We start from the raw sequence: 19246 nt of genomic DNA on the forward strand, positions 1-19246 counted from the left end.
TACTCTAACCATCCACACAAAACAGGCATGACACGTCTTCTTATGGTTTTCATAGGCTTGGGAAAATTTCTTAGAAGAAAACAACCACATCAAGCTAACAGATGCAAGACCCTGTCAGTGCCACTTCCACAAACGCTCAAGGATGGCTTTGACAGATATATTCAATACATCTTGTTTTGCTTTGACATAAATGTCCTAATAACTGCAACTACAGAATAATGCTGAATATGGGTCAGGTTACTTTAGATGATTAATCTTTGAATGAATAACTGTTGAACAAAGTAAAACCTGGGAAAAATGATGACAAAGCAAGAAAGGTCTACACATTCTTTTAGCAAGGCATGCAAGTATATCCAAACAAGACCATTTAAAGCAAAAATCGTTCATGAGTGTGGAGTTCCCCCTCATGCTTTCTTACGGCTTTGTGCATGCTTTTTCCTTTCAAATATTATTCACAACTGCACTAGTCAAGGCAGTTGACTAACATTTATCAGTTCAGCATGCCAGTAAAATTACTGGTTTGTGGAAGGTTTCTCTGAGGACTGTTGTACACCAGGGAAGAATGAACCAGTTTATAAGGTGGCCAGTTTCTTGAGTGAGGTACGAATGGCACATTGGAATAACCAGAGCTTCCTTCACTGTTTTAAACATCTGCGTACATTCAGAGGTTCAACTCTTGCAATTGTTCCAGTTTTTTTTTTCCAGTGCTGAAATTGAATTCACACATCACGGAGTTATAAGGTCTGACCTGAAAGAACAATTCTGACAATTCGCTCTCGCCTGCATACAAATCGTATGCTGGTTATGTCAGAAGACCAGTTTTCAAGACAAACATATTAGCCTTGTGAGCACAATTTATGACTGTCTCCCTCCACACCAGTTTTCACATGTGTACCAGCATATGATATGAAACCAATGCATGCAGATCTGGTGTTCTGCAAATTTTTCTCAGGCACCACCAGAAATGATCAGAATGGTTTTTATATGGTGTACCAGCAATAACATTCCCAGAATTGTACTTACAGCTGCCATTTTTCACCACACACACATACAAAACAACAATCTCAAACAGTGACTTCTTCTGGCAGCTTGAAATCTGACCAAGCTCCAAATATCCTAAGCGCTTAAAGCACTCATTTTTTACAAAGCAAGAAATAGATAAATCCATAAGAAAAATGCAGAAAGGAGGATACTAAAAAAACTCTTAGGGCGCAGGGCGTGACTTGCAACTGCAGAGCAGCTAATGCCCCTGCATGAATTTTCTGGTTAACAATCGAATAAAACTCTGACCCTGACACTTGTAACAGAAGCCAAACAGACTGCATCAGTGTCGCAACAAACAAACAGCCTTCAATAAAATCACAAGCAACAGAAATGACAATGCATCCAGTGCTTCAGGTATAACTCAATCTTCGTGACACACCCGTAGATGCTCGTGTGCTGCGTCGCACCGGTACATTTGGCTGCCGAGTCGTCGTGCTGGACTGGCGGGACTTGGACTCTGACGTCACGGTCTTCTGTTGTGAAGCGGCCCTACTGCTAACACTGCCCGTCTTCCTACGTTTGGTACTCGTCAAGGAATTCGAAAAGTCGGCCTCATCGTGAAGGTAACTGTCGTCTGTCATTGTTCCGCTGTCCTGAGTCACAGGAGAAGAGCGCTGACAGGCTAAGCATGCGCCCCTCGATCGCCGCTTTGTGGTGTTTATGTCTTGAAGCTCAACCCCTGGCACGGCTGGACAATGAGAGGTACTGGAACCTTTGCCGATTGGCGACATTGGTACCAAAGAACTGCGAGTCGAGCTACCATCATCTTCAATTGCGCTTCCCTTCTGAGTGATGGCTGCTAAACGAGACGAACGTGTCTGGGAACCAGGGCTGCCACGCATCACGCTCAAGCGTGCAGACCGCCTTGTCACTGAGGCTTTTGATGGAGTTACTTCCACGTCTGTTGCATCAAAGACCCGTCGTGGCAGCAATGCTGATGCCCCAGAAGGTTTGTTCGTTTGCGAGCTGCGAGACGCACTTGCTCTTGTCGGCCTTTTCTTCACCTCGCTAGCCATCTGTTTGCTGCCTGGATTGGTCACAGAAGTGTTAGATGACCGACGAGTGCGAGTAGCAGCTGAGAGCACTGGCTCTTCTAATGCTCTGTTAACCCCAGCTTGTCTACTGCTAACAGTAGGGGATATTTTTGGGCTCTCACTTGCACCTGACTGAGATCTCCTGGCAGTCAGTGAGAGCCGTCCACTCTTGGAACCAGGCTGCTCAGCTCTGCAGAGGCTTAAGTCGGCCTTTGGCGACACTGAGCTGTCTTTGTTTTGTGAAAGGCGAGACAGATCGCCACTTTCTGTCAAACTAGTAGTGTCATTTCCAGAATCCTTAACAAGCTTCCCCAACCCTCGCTGTGAGTGCCTTGGTTTATCTGCTTCTCTTTGGAAACTAGGAAGGTCAGCAGAGAGACGTGAAGAGCGAGAAGGTGCTTGTGTCAGCCCAGTGAGATTGTTACTTGACTGAGACAGGTTTTGTGTGGAGCACTGTTCGGGATTGCCAAGCATACCATTTGGCATATCTATGCTTTCGTTTTTCGCTGCGCCAGAGCCAGAGTGCACCTTCGGTGATGCCCGACTGCCAATGGCTGGAGCTACAGCTTCTACATCATTCTTTGTAGAGCGAAGCCTTAAAGCTTGCGAGGTGCCTACTCTCGCTGAACGCCTTTTGGGTAAGCCGTCCTCTTTGTGTCCGTTAAACTGCTTCTCTTCTATGGCAGCTGATGTGCGATCAGTTGTAACTGAGGAAATATGGTCGATTACACTTGACAGCGTAGATTCAGCATCGCTGTCTAAAATCCCCTCCGAAACATTTCTCAGTGTTTCCCATGCTGAAGCTGCACCTAAGGTGTCCGATGCCTTGTCTGGAATCCCGGCTCTGCTTTCTGCCGTCCTATTTTTTTCTGGCGACACTGAAGCTTCCCTGCTCGTTGACAGTCGTTTCCTTGCACTCCGAGTGAGGACTCTGAGTGGAATGTCATCCCTAACTGGTGAATGTGGACTTTTCCCGCAACTGGGAAGAAATTGCCTACTTTGATGTGCCTTTGCCACTTCTAAATTGGCATCCGATTTCTGTCTTCTTCCAGATAACGCCAGTTTGCTCTTTGATGATATGGAACATGGACGCTTGATGGGCGATTCCCATTCAATGCTGTCATCAATGATGTGGCCTTGTCCTGAAGACGACGAAGCTTGTTCTAGGTTCTTAGGTGCCTTCCCTGGCCTTTCGGCTTTCTCACGCTCGGCTGCTTTAATTCTTCCCGGCGAAAAATTCCCATTTACCAAATTGTCCCAAGAACGGCGAATCTGAACTACGAGTTTGGACGGCGTATGACGTTTGCCTGATGAAGATAAGCTTTTCAGCAGGTTGCTCGGCTCTTCCTGCTTGCTGGTGCCTGGACTTGAGTTTTCTGAACGAGTTCGCAATTTTCGTCTTGTCACGGACGACATCAGTTTCTCATTTGACGAGGAACCTGGATCCTTCTTAGGCGATTCCGATTCATCACTATCATCACTAAAAATATAGTCATGCTCCGCAGGTATCTCCTCTCCCTGTGATGACTTTGCACCTGAATACTGCCGCTGAGACCCTTTGGTCCTCAGGACTTTATTCCCATCACTTTGCCTTTGCTTTCCCTTCGATGCTCTTCCCGCGATGAAGTCCTGTGCCACTCTCAGGCTAAGGCGCCTGCCGGAAGATTCTGACTCTGATAAAGTTGGATGGCCACTTTCACACGAGGTTACAGCCTCACTAGGTTCAACTTCATAAGACTGCTTGGATTTTGATGGTTGTGGCTGCACTTGCTTGGCTGACACTTCCTGGCCCGAATGTGAAATATCAGTGCTATGCATTGAAGACATGAGTTTCTCTGAATGGGATGGCCCTGAAGTAGAACGTTTTCTGGGAGCCGTCCGTCTTCTCCCGCCGTTCTGCGTGCCTTCACAAGCTGCAGCCTGTTCTGTCTTGAGTGAGCTGAGGCTAACCAATGCCTCAAATGCAGGCGCATCATTGGTATTTCCACGTGCATTATGCAGACACTGAGCATCAGAGATCTTCTCATCGATGCTAGCCTTCTTTTGGTTTGAACTGATAGCACCAGACCTCACATGTGGCACATCCTCTAACATTGATGTGCCACGATCCAAACTTGCACTCATGCCTGTGTCTCCAGGGCCAGGAGCAACTCCCTCGTGGTTGAATTCTGCGAGATTTCCATCTTGCGACAGCTCTGACCCGCAAGATCTCCGTGTCCTGGTAAAAGCAGCATCAGCAACAGGTTTAGTCTTCTCTGCTGCAGACCTCTCATATGAACTTAAGCTGGATGCAACGAACTCGTCTAAGCCACTGCGTCTGCCCCGAGACATGGATTCTGCTTCACGGTGTCTACTGACAGTGCGTGCCCGCTTGTGAGTTGGCACCTTAAAGACAGAATTCTCAATACAGCCTTGCTTTGCTTCAGCGTTTACATCACTCTCAGCTTGGTAGCCACCCGGATATGTCTGCGGTCCTTGCAGTTGTGAGGAAGGCGATTCTGAATGCCTCTTTGGTGAAGTATCAGCAATTGTGGTTTGAGAGAACCGAGCAGTGCTCCGTTTCTCCGAAGACACTTCATCATCGCAGGATGGCACGTCTACAGTATCGGCATCCGAATTGGCAGCCACATGACGTTTGGGCTCTGGTTTCGGTGAATATGGACCCTCTTCTGATTCACTGTCAACAGAAGAATGAGGTGTATGCTGCAACGATGAAATGCTCGGTGCCCTCTGCCCACATGGAATTTCGTCGTCATCAAACTCTGAAGGTAGTTCACTACCTCCTGCATCTGGCTGCGCTGGATCTTCAGCATCGTGCTCATCTTCAGACGACTCTGATGAGCTCACAATTCTTCTAAGAATTTTTCCTGCAGTTTGTGATGCAGGCGCAATCAGAGGCGAGAGTGATTCAGATTTTGAACTGGAAGGCACTTCATGTCTTCCGGTATGCCCTGATGCTAAAATTTCCTTGTTCCCTTCAGTGACTTGGTTGGTACGTGGTTCCTGTACCGATGGCTCACCAATCCTGCTCCTGAGCTCTTTGCTTGCTCTGGAAACTGTCTTGCGCAGGCTGAGAGAGGACCTTGCAGCTCTCCCACTTGAAGACAAAGAAGCACGAGCTGTCACATCTTTCTTGATCATAGAGCTGGTTGCGTTTTGGTCATCAGAATTTTCTTCGGGAGACTGGCATTCTGATTCAGAGGGTGTCTTCAGTTCTCTGGCACATTTTGGTCTTGACAGTTCAGATCTCCCCTTTGAGACATACTTGACATGTAATTCCTCCTCTGAAGAACTGCTAATCCTGCACCTTCCTGAATGCACCATTCTGCGACCGACAGAAGCAGTTCCTTCATTTGAAGAAGCCAACGATGGTGCCCTTTTTTTGACTGAAGAGCGGGGTGAGCTTTGATTAAGCAAATTTTTGTCTTCAGACTCAGAATCGGAACCTGAAATCTGGTTTTCTCTGACAGACCTGGATCTCATGACTGTAGATGTTTTGACTTTGCCAGATGCCAAGTGTGCACCATGCTCTAAATTCTGTTCACTATATGACTCGTGGTCTGAAGAGTCGCTAATCTGAAGCCGCCGAGCCTTTCTCGCCCCAGAAGCCTGGCTAGAGCGCCGTGATATTATTTCTTCAGCAGATCCGTTTTCGTCTGAACTAGATGAACTTTCCCCCGTTTCACTGTTTTCTGGCGATGTGCTCGCAATGCAACCACTTTGGCGTCGCACTGAGGCAGCGTTCACCACTTTCGTGGCTGGTCCAACCTGCGAACCTGCAGACTCTGAACCTGAAGACTTTGCTCTGCATGAACGCTCAGTGCCGGAACTCTCATCAGCATCAGAACATGCTGGCTGTACATCACTTTCCTCTATGTTCTCTTCACTGCAAAATTCCTCATCTGAAGAGATTATAATAGCACGCTGGCGTGCCCTACTCGACCCAGTAGCTGTGTTAGAGCGCCGTGAAACCACTTCTTCCCTTACGGAGTCTACTTCTGAGCCCAACTGATCCTTCAGCTTTCTAGTGATTTTTGGTGATGCAACTTCGCCACCAGTGCAACTATTTTTCCGCTCTGGCGAAGCTGCATTCACCACCTCAACAGATGGACAAACTTCAGAACCCGCGGACTCTGAACCGGAACATGGTACCTCACCATCCGACTCCATACTCAAGCTCAAAGGCTTTGCACTAGCGTCATGAGGCGCTAAGTCTGCACTACTTCCTTCTGAACTTTCATCATGTGGTTCTTCAACTGAATAGTCAACACTCTGGCACTCCCGAGCTTTCTTTGCTCCCTTAACTTTGCTACGGCAATTCCCGACAGCCTCCATGGTAGGTTCACCTTGCGAACATGACCGAACTTTCAACTTCCTCTCATTTTCTTGCGATGAGAGTCTGCTGACAAGTGGCCTCACTTTACTCAATGAACCTTGAGGAGCTAGCATGTCACGCATGTCTTCCATGGGAGATTCATTAGTGCTGCCATATCGCTTGGACCTTTTTAGAGGCGTTTGCGCATTGTGTTGCACAGCCGCAGGGTCTGAAAAATCTGCAGCTGAAACTAAAGGCGCTGTTTCCGCACATTTTTGGCCAGAAGGTTGGAGGCTCGAAGGTTCACCCACTTCATTGCCCGAACTGACTGAAGAAGGCACTCCACACTCTTCAACTGTTTCTGCCGCAGCAGAAACGGCCTTCCCTCGCATTGCTTTGCGTTGATGCTTCCTTCCTCTCTGCTTTCTGGTTTTGTGCGGAGAATCCAAAGCATCCGGAGTTGCTTCTGCACAGCTCTCATCTTCTGACGCTCTCTCCTGAGTGTCATCTTCGCTTCTGTCACCTGCGTTGCATATAAGAACAAAACACTTTACTTAAGTTCTGCCGAAGGTGCAAGAAATAATGCCTAAAAGAAAAGACCACCTGAACACAATAAATCACCTGGAACTTGATAGAGAAAAAAAGCAATGCCACCAAAAAAGCTGGCAAAGAAAAGAAAGAGCACTGAAAGCACTGAACAAGGGTAGAGGGTTGGAAGCCTCAGTCCGCAGGTCGAGCCAACGCTTGGACAAGTGGACTTATCTTCGTCTGGGCAGCGTGATCAGCACTGACAAGGGTTTAAATATGCTTTTGCTTCCGAAGAAGAAAAGCTGGAGAGGGGGAGTGTGGGTGAGAAGAAAGGAGGTCAAGGAGTGAAAAAAAGAAAAGTTTCTTTAGTATGCATTTCTCAGCCTGGAACTGGTGATCCTGCGGACTGAAAAAGAAATAAAAGCGGTAGCAACAGGAAAAACTACAATGCAAAGTGGATAATTGGCAGGTTCGGTGCGGACACACCTTTCTTGAAAGGGAATAGGCATTCTGAGGGTCCTGACAAAGAATACATCTGCAGGGAAACAATTCTCAAAAGCTTTGAGGGGAGAAGGACAAAGAAACAGAATAATAACAGGACCGTGAAGCACACCTGCCACACCAAAAAAAAAAAAAAAAAAAAAGAGGTTCAAGGGTCAACTAAAGTAGGAAGTGATAAGCTTATGCTATTGCAGAGGGGGGATAGAGTGTACACGTGCTGTGAATACTGTACCATTAACGTTATATAGGGTTGTTTTCCCCACTTGTCACGGTGCAGAAAAAAAATATTTAAGGGATTCTAACGTTCCTTTAGAGATATTTATTCCTGCTGGTTCCAATGTTCTATATTTATGGATTAGATATGACTCTCTATATTTTCTGTCCCTTGCAGATTTAAAGCCTGAGTGAAGAATACGTAATTTATTTTTTCTGAACTTGTGGCCTTTCTGATTGAAATGCTGGGAAACTGCTATCTTGGAACTATCCCAGTAACTCTCTTCATATGGCCCTCAAATAAGCAAGCACTTTAAACCAAAACGATGTGCTTACGAAACGACCAAAGGCCAACACTGAACGCCAGCCTTCTTTTGTTAGTAAATACTCCAATGCCTTTCTAAACATAAACAATATTCTGCGGAAATACCACTCTATGCCAACGTGTAATGAACGCCTGAAGAAAATATTCCCGAAGGCACCAAGGGTAAAGTACAAACGTAACACAAATGTCACAGATATTCTAGTACATTTTAAACTTGACAACAAGCATCCAACACAACCACATCCTTGCTCCTGGACCAGATGTAAGATGTGCAATCATATACAAAAAGGCCCCACAGTTAAAAGTACTGCAAGCGATTTAACTTTTCACATAAAATCAGGCTTTAATTGCACATCTTCAAATGCTGTCTACTTTCTGGAATGCGCCTTCTGTCATAAACGAGGCAGGGAAACCAGTGAACATACGGATTAATGGCCATCGGGCAGACGAAGGCAAAAGCCTCCTGAAAGCTGTTTCCCAGCATTTCAATCAGAAAGACCATAAGTTCGAAAAAATTAAATTACATATTGCCCAGTCAGGCTTCAAATCTGCAAGGGACAGTGAATATAGAGAGGCATATCTAATCCATAGATTTAGAACATTTGAACCAGAGGAATAAATATTTCTAAAGGAACATGAGAATTCCTTAAATTTATTCCTTCTGCACCATAACTAGTCGGGAAAACAATCCTATAATATAGCGTTAATTGTACAGTTTATTCACAGCACGTATACACTCTATCCCCATTCCGCAACAGCATAAGCTGCACGTGTTTCTCTAAACGTGTTTCCTTTATATCACTTCCTACATTAGTTGGCCCTTGAACTTTTGTTTTTTTGCATGGTAGGTGTGGTTCACTGTCCTGTTATTATTCTATTCTTCTGTCCTTCTCTCCTTGTAGTTTTTCCTGTTGCTGCCGCTTTTATTTCTTTTTCAGGCCACAGGACCATTGGTTCCAGGCTGAGAAATACATACTGAAGAAACATTTTTTTTTTTTTCACTCCTTGACCTACTTTCTTCTCACCCACCCTCCCCCTCCCCAGCTTTTTTTTTACACAAAAACAATTTGGCAGAGGTTTAAATGGCAGGGGTTTAAATACGCAAAAGCATATTTAAACCCCTGCCAGTGATGATCACGCTGCCCAGACGAAGACAAGTCCACTTGTCGAAATGTTGGCTCAACCTGTGAACTGAGGCTTCCTCCGGTCTACCCTTGTTCAGTGCTCTTTCATACCGTGTAACCCTCTTCTTCCTCTTGTTCTAGCTTATTCCTGCATAGTAGCAACAATGTTCATAGGGACACCTAATTACATTTTGTGTTGGCAATGTGATAGCAACGGGAGCTGTTGATGTCTTCGGGTTTTGTGTCCTTTCGCCGTGACTGTGTTCCTGAAGCCTTACAATCAGACGTCACTTCAGATCATGCAGGTGGTTAAATGTTTTGCCGAAGGTGTTTAGCAGTGGCAGCATGGATGCAATTAAGATGTACTGAAATGCATGGTTCTCATTCCTGGTCTCGTGACGCCACTTCTAGATTGGTAACCACTTTTATGACCAAAGACAGTTTTTTCTTCGATGAGGCTTCTAGTGTTATCCCATTAATAAAATAACCTTAAACGATTAAACAGAAACCTCAGTTTTCCCCTCACAAGCACCATAAGGAATGCTTTTAGACCAGCTGGAGCCAACTAATGCATAACCCTCGACAACTGCAGCCATGACAACTTCACTGTTTCAGGCAAAGCAAGACTAAAAGTCGAGATGAACTACAATCCCAAAGAGTGAGAGAGCAAGCTAACTTAGTCAGCTAACCCCCAAAACACAACTAAAATAAAAGTAGACAGGGGAAAAGAAGGGCACAGAACAACTACCTTCTTTTTTTTTTTTTGAAGTTCCTTTCTCTACAAAGTGAACAAAATATAAATGCATGCATTTCTCCCCTGTTCACTCTCCTAAACTAAACAACCATAGTGCGACAAGCCATGTCATCTCTCCACTCTTCTCCCCAGTCGTCAACTCTAACTGAAAGGATTCCCTTAAGCTACCTGCCTCCTCCCACCCTCTCCCACCTTAAATAGGAGGAGGATATCCCTCCCTCCGCTTTTGCCTCCTCTCCATCGAACCTTTATGTAATGGCGGAGATCAAACGTGCACTAGTTGTATGTCCGCATTTTCTGTTTCAGAGAAGCACAGGTCATTCAGGCATTTCTGTACACTAGATGAAGACACAGAAACCAAGGTGATTCCATGCATTTGTCTGTCAAATAGGGCAAAGTGTCAGGGGAAGAAGGTAGGTGACGCTACTAAAGCATGTTCACAGCAAAAAAAATATATATATAAAAATGTCTTCTCAATTAGTCAGTTTTGCTTACGTTACAATTTTTTTACCATTCAGTATGCCTGTGGCTGCCCTTTTGTCGTTGCTGCAAAAAAAAGAATTAGAAAAAAGGCTCCAATTTGTCTAGGCTTAACACAGAAAGCTTTAGCTACCAGCAGCCAGTCACCAATACAGGAATGTACAGTTGCACTTGAATCTGATTAAATTGTGCCACATCATATACAAGCTTGGAAATCAGCAGTGAAAATTTACAGCATGTAGGTTGTAAACTTTCTGTGGAAAGAAAATTTATTTTGACACAATGTAGCAGGCCAACTGCCTGAAAGGCCTGCAAATATAAGAGGATTCAGATATTCTTCTCTCCAGGGTACTGTGTTGTGAGGCAATGCCATATAAAGTATTTGCCGAGCTCATGCGTCCCAAGAACTTTTGCCAGAGAATGCACTTGCACAAAACAGTACAAATAGGAAGACTCTAGAGCACATTTGTAGTATGGTACCATTATTAGAAGGACAAAAGTAGGGACCTGTATCATATTCAGCTTTCACAGCAGGACGCTCACCTTCATCTGCCACCGTGCCATCAAGTCCACCGGCCTCTTCCGGTGATTCTTTAGCAGCGTAGTCCAGCCTCTTCCTAGGTTTCTGCACGTCTTCCGGGGCAGCAGATGCGCCATCTCCAGCACTGCTGCTGCTGCTCAGAAGTTGTTGCAAGAAAGCCCGAGTGTTCAGTGGAGAGAAGCTGGCCTCACTGATGAGCTCAGAGTTGGGCTCATTGTCAGTTGCATGGGGACTTGCTAGGCTTGAATGCATGCGGCTCAACGTCGCCTCCAGGATCACCTGCAGCTGCTCGTCTTCAATCTGGAATGCAAAAAATTAAATGCTGCGTGGAGGACCGAAACAGAATAGAGCAGTTCTTGCCCACAGAATTCAGCTCACCACAGGGGAAGTGCTCAAACATGCAACGTTATCATATCCGTTTATCAAAAGCCAGCAACCAAAGTTCACTTGGAAGTTCCCTAGACACGAAACCTTCCAGAGTTGATCTCAGTCAGGAAAACTGAGGATTAGTCTTCGTGGTGAGGCTCTGACATGGTGGAAGACAAATTTGTAGCGATATTTATTTTTAAGCCAGAGGACTGCTGACCACTTGGGCAGCTAGCAGCATCAAAACCATCAAGTTTACAATGCCAGATGAAACTTAATGCCAACAAAAATGCTGCAGGGGTCGAAAAAAAGAACAGATACCAATTTTTGTTTTCCAGAAGGTTTTGGTTTAAGAACCATCATGCCTAGTTACAGTATGAAACCTTTATTTCAGCAGCCACAGGGAGGAAATAGGATGTTCACCTGATACAAAATATCATGAGTGACACTTAAGCTCCGCCTTCGAGGATATCACACGATAATGTAGGCTACCAGGCCACATGCAAAGCCCCTCTCTAATCAAGTCGTATAAACGTACCTGCAAGGCTTAAGGGCAATGTGATGCAACAGTCCTGGCAGCTGATTCTGATATCACCCGTCCATATGAAAGGAGAGGCCCGAGTTGGCAGCTCCTGCCAAATGTAAGGTCAGGCAACCCTACATTCTGTGAGCGTGCAGCAATGTCAGATGGCAGCTACCCTCTGCCAGCGCCATGCTTGTGGTTTATCGCTCAAGACACCAATGCCGGCACCGACACCAGATTTTCGGTGAATGGGGCCTTTAACGCAACTGCATTAAATGAAGCATGCCACCTTCTTTTTCACGAGGCATGGGCAGCATTGCATTTTAGGTGGGAGGTCAACATCGACTACAGGCATGTGCATGCTAAGTTCTTTTTGTTTGGTATCCCCAAGTTGCACAAAGATACGATACTGTGCGGCACACCTCCTCACATTCTCACTCAAAGCGATAGTGACATGCTAGCTTCCCTTGAAATGATCATGTTCATTTATTGACCTGAAGATTACCCCTCCATGCCCCCATGGAACGAGCAGTAAGCTCACAATGTGATAATCCTTCATCCCTAAGCATTTCTCTCAGTGAGCTAAGCTACACTCGACAACACTATTCTCTTACTTTCCCAACTCTAACTAGTCCGGGAACAACTACTATGCTTTGGAAGTTGCAGACTGAGACCTCCCCAACACCACTGTTTTGCTCCTAAATTCATCCCTTGACTCCACGCTTGCCATTTCCCTTCTTTTCTTCTTCCATACGGTCTACCTGTTCCAGGCTATCTTACCAATGCATCCCTCTTCAAAATAGAGGGTACTGTGCCAAGAGACATGGGCAACAGAAGAAAGAGTCCACACGACGTGCACAAGTTCACAACTCACGCTGCACCCCCCGTTTGAAAGAAGATGCGCCAACTGGCCCAGCTCATCATTAGGATTATCCCTCAAGCCAACTCGGGCCTCTCGGAAGGTGCGGCTGACAAGTTCCACTTTCACTGGTTAAACAGGTCAAGAGGGTAGCCTCCACCATTAGGGCCCCTGGACAACGGGCTGCACTCAGGGAGGTTGCCCTGAACTACCTAAGTAAATGTTTCAAAGAAAAAGCTGCATCAGCTTTAGTTGAGTTGTTTACAGTAGCATTTTACGACGGAATCTACCATAATCCCTAGTTATATCAACAAGACTAGCTGACCACCAACTGTCATATATGTGCAGACAGAAGGGAGGAGCTGAAGAAACAGATGCAAAGAAAAAAGCTGATATAATACCCACGCTGCAACAACCAGAATACTCCACTGCCACCTATCAGGCAGGTCATGTGCAAGCCGCTGAAAAGGACACTTCTTCGTGTAGTGGTTAGCTTGCAGTTAGTGTGATAAGTAACGATTGAGAACCCATTATCATACAATTAGAAGGAAGCAACTGGACACCACAGAAGAGTAACTGTATACTGAGTATATAACTGAACCACCACCTCTCCTTCCATTCAGTAATAGTCAATTTGCACACAAATACACTAGTTCTACATTGACATTATTAAATCTATCACAATCCAGCTTTCCAGAACACACAAAGAGAAAATATTTAAGCAATAGTAAAATAAATAAATGCGATGGCAACCAAGATATGAAAAAGGAGGAAGGTTGAAGGTGTACAGGGAAAATGAAAATAAATTGTATTGCTCTCAACACCTGCATAGGTCTGACGTACACTCCTCCCCCTCCCCCCCCACCTCCCCTCTTCCTTTCCTGCAAGGCAAATTTGCTTTTTTGCCCATTTTTTATTTTATATTGGTTTAAGTCCGTTGTGCTTTTGGCAGTGAAGGCTGGGTGGAACGTTACTTTAGTTTTTTCAACACTAACTCCAGTTAGTGTGACAGCAACATCAGCACTGCTAAAAAACTGGTGCTAAATTCGTGCACAGTGAAGTACAATGATGATAGCAATGAATTATCAAAAGACACTGCGCAACAGATAAAAATTTCCAGTGCTTACATATGCACACACTATCTTCACACGATGGCCAAGAACAGACTCCTGAAAACATGGAAGATTTAAGAGCTTCTGGAATGCGCAGTGCATGCTTCTCTGTGTCAAATTCTCTGTTGCCTTCGAGCAAACACATGTGTTCTTGTCTGCACCCACGTGGCCGACGCCGATGCTGCCAGAAAACTTTTACCGGAAATACGGTACTAATGCTTTTTAGTTAAAAGCCTGCCAGAGGCATGTTTGCATTTTTTTTTTTTCGGGGCTACGAGGCTTCAAATGATCCATGTTGCAGAACAATTTTTTTCTGACAAGGAGACAACTCTTGTGAAAACAGATGCAGCAGCACTATTATGAGCATAGCTAATAGCAATTCTCTATGCTGGCGTTTTAGAAAAAGAACATCCCGCAAAGCAGCATGTGACATCACACAGCCATGTAATATTGCGATGAGTCATACCTGCATCTCTAAATTTCAACACCAACCCCCCCCCCCCTTTCTTTCTTTGCTGACAGACTGCAGTTTTTCAAAGTGCTCCTCTCCAATTCCAGATGGCATGGCAACTGAGCAACTACTACATCATGCAGTCAGCTGTCACATACGGAGGTAACCTGGCTGTAAATTAACCTGCGTTACAAAAGTCTGGGCTTTAAAGGTCTATTTGATAACTAAAAAAAATACCATTGACCACTTTCGGCACAGCAGAACATCATGCATCTGAACAGCACTCAGAAGTGCATTACGTGACAAAGGCGGCTCTCCAAAAAGTCGAAAAACCGTTTCTTCTGAAAGTTGCAGTTCTTGAAGGGCTACTCATCCCTCTCAGTATGGATAGTTTCATGGGAGGTGGACCCCATACAATGTGCCCAACGTTTAAATAATAATGTGGCCCAATGTGTTGCCACGCAAAAAGTGTGTGGTGCTGAAGTGTGAAGCCTCGGTGAGAAGGAGGCAAAGTGAGAGAAACCCTACTCTTCACTTTCAGTTTAGGGAGGGAGGAGGAAATAGGGAGAAAAGAAAAGAAGACGAGATAGGTGACAAAGGGAATATTGCAGTTGTCAATTGGAATCAAAGGATAGGAAAACCGGGTATGGCCTTTCACAGTGCGATTGGTGGCTTGGATCAGGAGTTCAGAAAGGTTACATGTCACCATGGTTTGGACCAAGTCACCTGCTTGCACGGTCTAAATATGCCAACGCCTGCAGTAACCTCATTCCGGTGGCTCAGTGGTCAAGGCGTCCGACTATTGAGCCTTCAATGAAAGCAAAACATGAGGTGCCCATGTACTGTGCTATGTCAGAGCACGTTAAGGAACCTCAGGTGGTCAAAACTACCCATATCCTTCCACTACGTTATCCCTCAGAGCTCGTCTCTTTCACACAATAAAACTCTAAAATCAAACCAAATCACGCTCTGCCACATGCATCACAGTAAATGTCTGTAAATTTTATGATGTTTTTTCTTGATGCGATAGCGTTAAAGGCTCCATTCACCACAAATCCGGAGTCAGCAGCCATCCGCCGGCATTAGCGTTGTGAGCGAAAAATCTGGTGCTGGCAGGCGGTAGCTGGCAGCTGACATGTCCTCCCACTGACTGGACGTAGGGTTGCCTGACATTAAGTTTGGAAGGAGCTACCAATCCTTTCACACTGCTCTCCTTTCATACTGGAGGGTGACATAAGAATCAGCCTGCCAGAACCGTTGCATTCGCATTACCCCTACACCACGCAGGCACGTTCATACGGCTTGGTTAAAGCAGGCCTTCATATGAGTGTGGGCTGGTAGGCTACGCTATCATGTTGCCCCCTTCACAGAGGAGCTTAAGTGCGCTCCATAATTATTATTGCGAAAGCAATACTACTCGCACTTTCAAGCCTTCGCGTGATCCGGCCGCAGTTACGTCTTACCCACGTGACACTGGCGTCACACCCTACGTGACACACGGGCTGGCAGGAGCTGCCAACTTGGGTCTCTCGTTTCACATGAGACAGTTATGTCGGAATCAGCCTGCTAGGACCCTGGCATTCACGTTACCCCTATAGGCCACTAAGGCACGTTCATATGGGTTGATTAAAGCGGGACTTTTTATGTGAGCCGAGGAAGAAGAAAAAGAGAAGAACGCTCGGTCACCCGCAGCTAATGCTTTCGTTCAATATTTGGTTCCGCAGCGTTGAACCCTTGTAATTTTTCTCTTTTATAGTGCACTTATGAGCATGTGCCCTTCTATTCTTCAGCACGGAAGCCTACTCACAGGAGTAGAAGAGTCATTAGGGACAGCAGCACTTAGTATGATGGCATACACATCCAGATTTGTTGACTACAGTGAAGCAAATCAGTTAAGAGAGTTTGGAGACACAAATTAGACAGCAATCTGTCCAGATCTTTTGATGTGCACTGCTTTACTTCTTTTTTTCACCGAGATTATTCGATTCATCTATGTGTGGCCCATGTTTCCATTCTGTGTCCTCTATGTCATCTTATTCCAAGTAGTCGCTTTTGCCAACTTCATGTAAAGAATGTACACGTGGCCATAATATTACAGAGCACGCTACTGGTGTTAGAAATTTTCACGCGTTTTTACAGCAGATATCCTGGTTAAATTACTCCATACAAGAGCGCACCAGCTAACTAAGCATGGCCAGGCCATTTGAATCAATGCTTGGTGCCACTTTCATCTAGTCTGCATAAGGATAGTTTAAATGCTGAACTAACGTCGACGACCGGCGTCCACAAACCTGAGAAGATGTAGTCGCCTGGTCTCGAGCTTCCAAAGCGTCGTCCAAGATTGTAAAGAAGTCGTCCTCCTCCGTCGCTTCCGCATCGCACGACGACCTGATGTTGGCTCCGGAGACGCCACTAGATTCCGATATCGCTTCACATGCCTTCAGCAACTCCGCATGACTGGGCACGCATTTGCAGAGTTGCGCGATCACCTTTCGACGGGCCATGGGGACCGCAGACGGCGGCAGCAACGCGACCAACGCGGGCTGGGCGGCGAACCATTCTTCAAAGTCGAACTCGGCGGGCTCGATGGCCATTGCGGTGGACTTAACGGTTTTCCAGCCACGCTCCGGCAGACGTCTCGATAGGCAAGCGGCACACGCGACGAACTTGAAGTACAGCTCGGGATTCGAGCATGTTCGCGGGCAATAGGTCGTCAGCCAGCGAAATACATCGAACATCCTGTCTCGCTCGTCGAGTACTGCGGTTGATGCGATCGCCTCCGTCTGCACGAGGACGTCCCAAACCCGATGTTTGCTCTTCGAAAGCGTGAAGAGAACCTTGGAGATCGCGGAAGGCTCGTTGACAGCCAGTGCGAGGTCCACGACATAAGACAGAAGAGCACACTGAATGTTCCAGTAATTGAATCGAGCATTAACACCGAGAGGATCGCCGGCGAGAAGCAGATCGCGCGCGCGAAAATGCAAGTTAGATGACACTTGACACAAGATGGTTAGAAGTTCCCGGGACAGTTGTCCACGCTGCTCTTTATCGAAAGTGTCACCTTTGATGGTCTTGAAGATGCTGGCGGTTTTTCGAAGGATGGTGTGCACGTTGTCGACAAGGTCGCCGCTGCACGCAGCCCGAGAAAGTGCTTGGCACGTTTCGGCATGCCACTTTGCCAGCCGCCTGAAGGCTTTTCTTACGTTTCTGGGCATGGCAACAGTTCGAATTCACCAAGCGTGCTGTTGCGCTAGAGGCATACGTTACTGTAATTGCACAAAGTCAACACTCGGACCAGCATGCGCCACAAAGTTTTCTGCACGATGGTTTTCTGTTAACGTATTGCAGCGCGCAGGCGCGTGTTCCGCTGCAGCGCCATTATTTTGCTTATTTTTTTTTTAATTCAGTGCGGTGTCGGTAGCGATGATTAGTCCGTATTTAGTTCAGCATTTCTACTGTTTCTACTAAGAGCTAAGAGCACAGTCCCCAAAGAAAAGAAAAACAGAACGCAGCTCGAACTTCCGTCATATCTTTTTCCAATTTGTGAAATTACAAATACACGTCGTATTAATCCTCATTTCGCTAACCCAACGTTCAGTTGGCTGTCGACAGCGCAGTTTTGTTTGCTGTAGCGACTGTAGAGAGATTTTTGCCGCAGAAACCTCGAAAAGCTGTTTCTTTCATTAAGAAAGGAAAAAAATGCTCTCATTGCTCGTTTTCCATTGACGGATTTAATAGCCTACTTAGCATTTTTCAGTTTGGAAATCTTTATAAAAGGTGGCCAAGGTGAACAGAATTTGTTCTAAGTACACTAATAAGAATACTGCCGCAACTAAAAAAAACTTATGAAAAGTCTCGAAGGAACTATGATTTCGATGCCTTTGCCCAGCTTTACATCAGTCAAGCTCCCGCAAAAATGCTTGTCCACTGCATCATAAAATTATTGCAACTTATTCAGACATTCAACGCTCATACTGCCTCATTTGGAAACTGCATCATATTGAGGCACTCAATTGATTTGATCATTTCCTTCATTGCACTAAGCTATTCTGGAGCTTATGTGTAAATACCGGTACACAAGGTTCACGCGACCAACACACTTGGAGGCGATGAAATACTATCTCCTGTGTGAATAAATATTAATTGCTGCCACTGCACGAAAGCCGCAGTGGTGGGGCATATGTTTTGATAATACTGAAGCCACAACCTTTACCAAAAATACTGAGAGATGCCAAAGTGAGCACACAGAAAACCATCATCATGCAGTCCTCAGCGCTAAGCCCCACTGGGCCATGGTCCTTATATTATCATAGTATATTCTACTACACTGTATGATAAGTGATGCTGCACAATAGACTGAAATTTCAGTTACAACCTAGCCTGCGATTCTTTGGAAACTTTTCATCAATCCCAACAAAATTGCTACAATATATATATATTTAAACTCTGTGCAACAAATGGACCTTTTTCCAGTAGCTCTACTGCGCATGCGCGAAGCCTCCTCGGCCGCCATTGTCGCCAGGATGCAACGCGGAAATAGGAGGACGACTTCGTTGCACGTGCTTTTCCAGAAAACGAAACCCCTCGCTTCATCGACGCGACGAACTGCTGCACAATAATCGCGTGCAGTGCTAGCATATCTTCAAGACCTTCGGAACGGACGCATTATATTGTCCCAATCTCCCGCAGCTTAAGCCTCAATGGGGAAGACAGGGCCAGGTTCGCCAGCTTCCCGTTGTCATTGCCATGATCACGGTGTCATGATACCAGCGGGTGGGAGGGGGGTTAGTGCATCAAGGTATGTTCACAGATGACTTAAGCCTAGCTCTGCACGTACTAGGGCAAGACCCTGCACTCAACTTCTGTAAAGAAGCCCACCCCATTACTCGGAAGGAATTTTTGCACAAATTCTCAGTAACCCGTCCCGTCAATCATAAGTACTTCGCCTAGCGGCCGGCCGCAAATAAGAGGGGTGCGCTACTGGAAAAAGGTTCATTATACCTGCTTCCCATGCAGTTGGAGAAATTCTTGTCAGGGCACTACTTGAACTGTTCGTTTCTTTCGGCAGTTACACAA

At 45.8% G+C, this 19246-nt stretch overlaps 1 protein-coding gene across 1 annotated transcript; it reads right to left on the minus strand.

The window, feature by feature from the left end:
• Positions 1-638: 638 nt before the first annotated feature.
• LOC146181872 (uncharacterized) lies at positions 639-17562 on the minus strand. Its single transcript, XM_084576886.1, has 3 exons — positions 16462-17562; positions 10862-11159; positions 639-6916 (listed from the first exon to the last, which is right to left on the minus strand). Exons 1-3 carry the CDS (start codon positions 17383-17385, stop codon positions 1395-1397), a joined length of 6744 nt encoding a protein of 2247 aa, XP_084433012.1. The 5' UTR covers positions 17386-17562; the 3' UTR covers positions 639-1394.
• Positions 17563-19246: the final 1684 nt, after the last annotated feature.

Source organism: Amblyomma maculatum, chromosome 8 (genome assembly GCF_055883805.1).
Source record: "Amblyomma maculatum isolate TAMU_Amacu chromosome 8, ASM5588380v1, whole genome shotgun sequence".
In the NCBI taxonomy this organism is placed as follows: Eukaryota; Metazoa; Arthropoda; class Arachnida; order Ixodida; family Ixodidae; genus Amblyomma; species Amblyomma maculatum.

Bases quoted from the DNA above. Each gene is read 5' to 3' on its own strand.
- LOC146181872 (XM_084576886.1), bottom strand. From the start codon at position 17,385: ATGCCCAGAAACGTAAGAAAAGCCTTCAGGCGGCTGGCAAAGTGGCAT. The intron at 11,160-16,461 runs GTTTGTGGACGC...TTTGCATTCCAG, and splicing joins AGGCGACTACATCTTCTCAG to ATTGAAGACGAGCAGCTGCA. The intron at 6,917-10,861 runs GTGAGCGTCCTG...TATGCAACGCAG, and splicing joins TGGCACGGTGGCAGATGAAG to GTGACAGAAGCGAAGATGAC.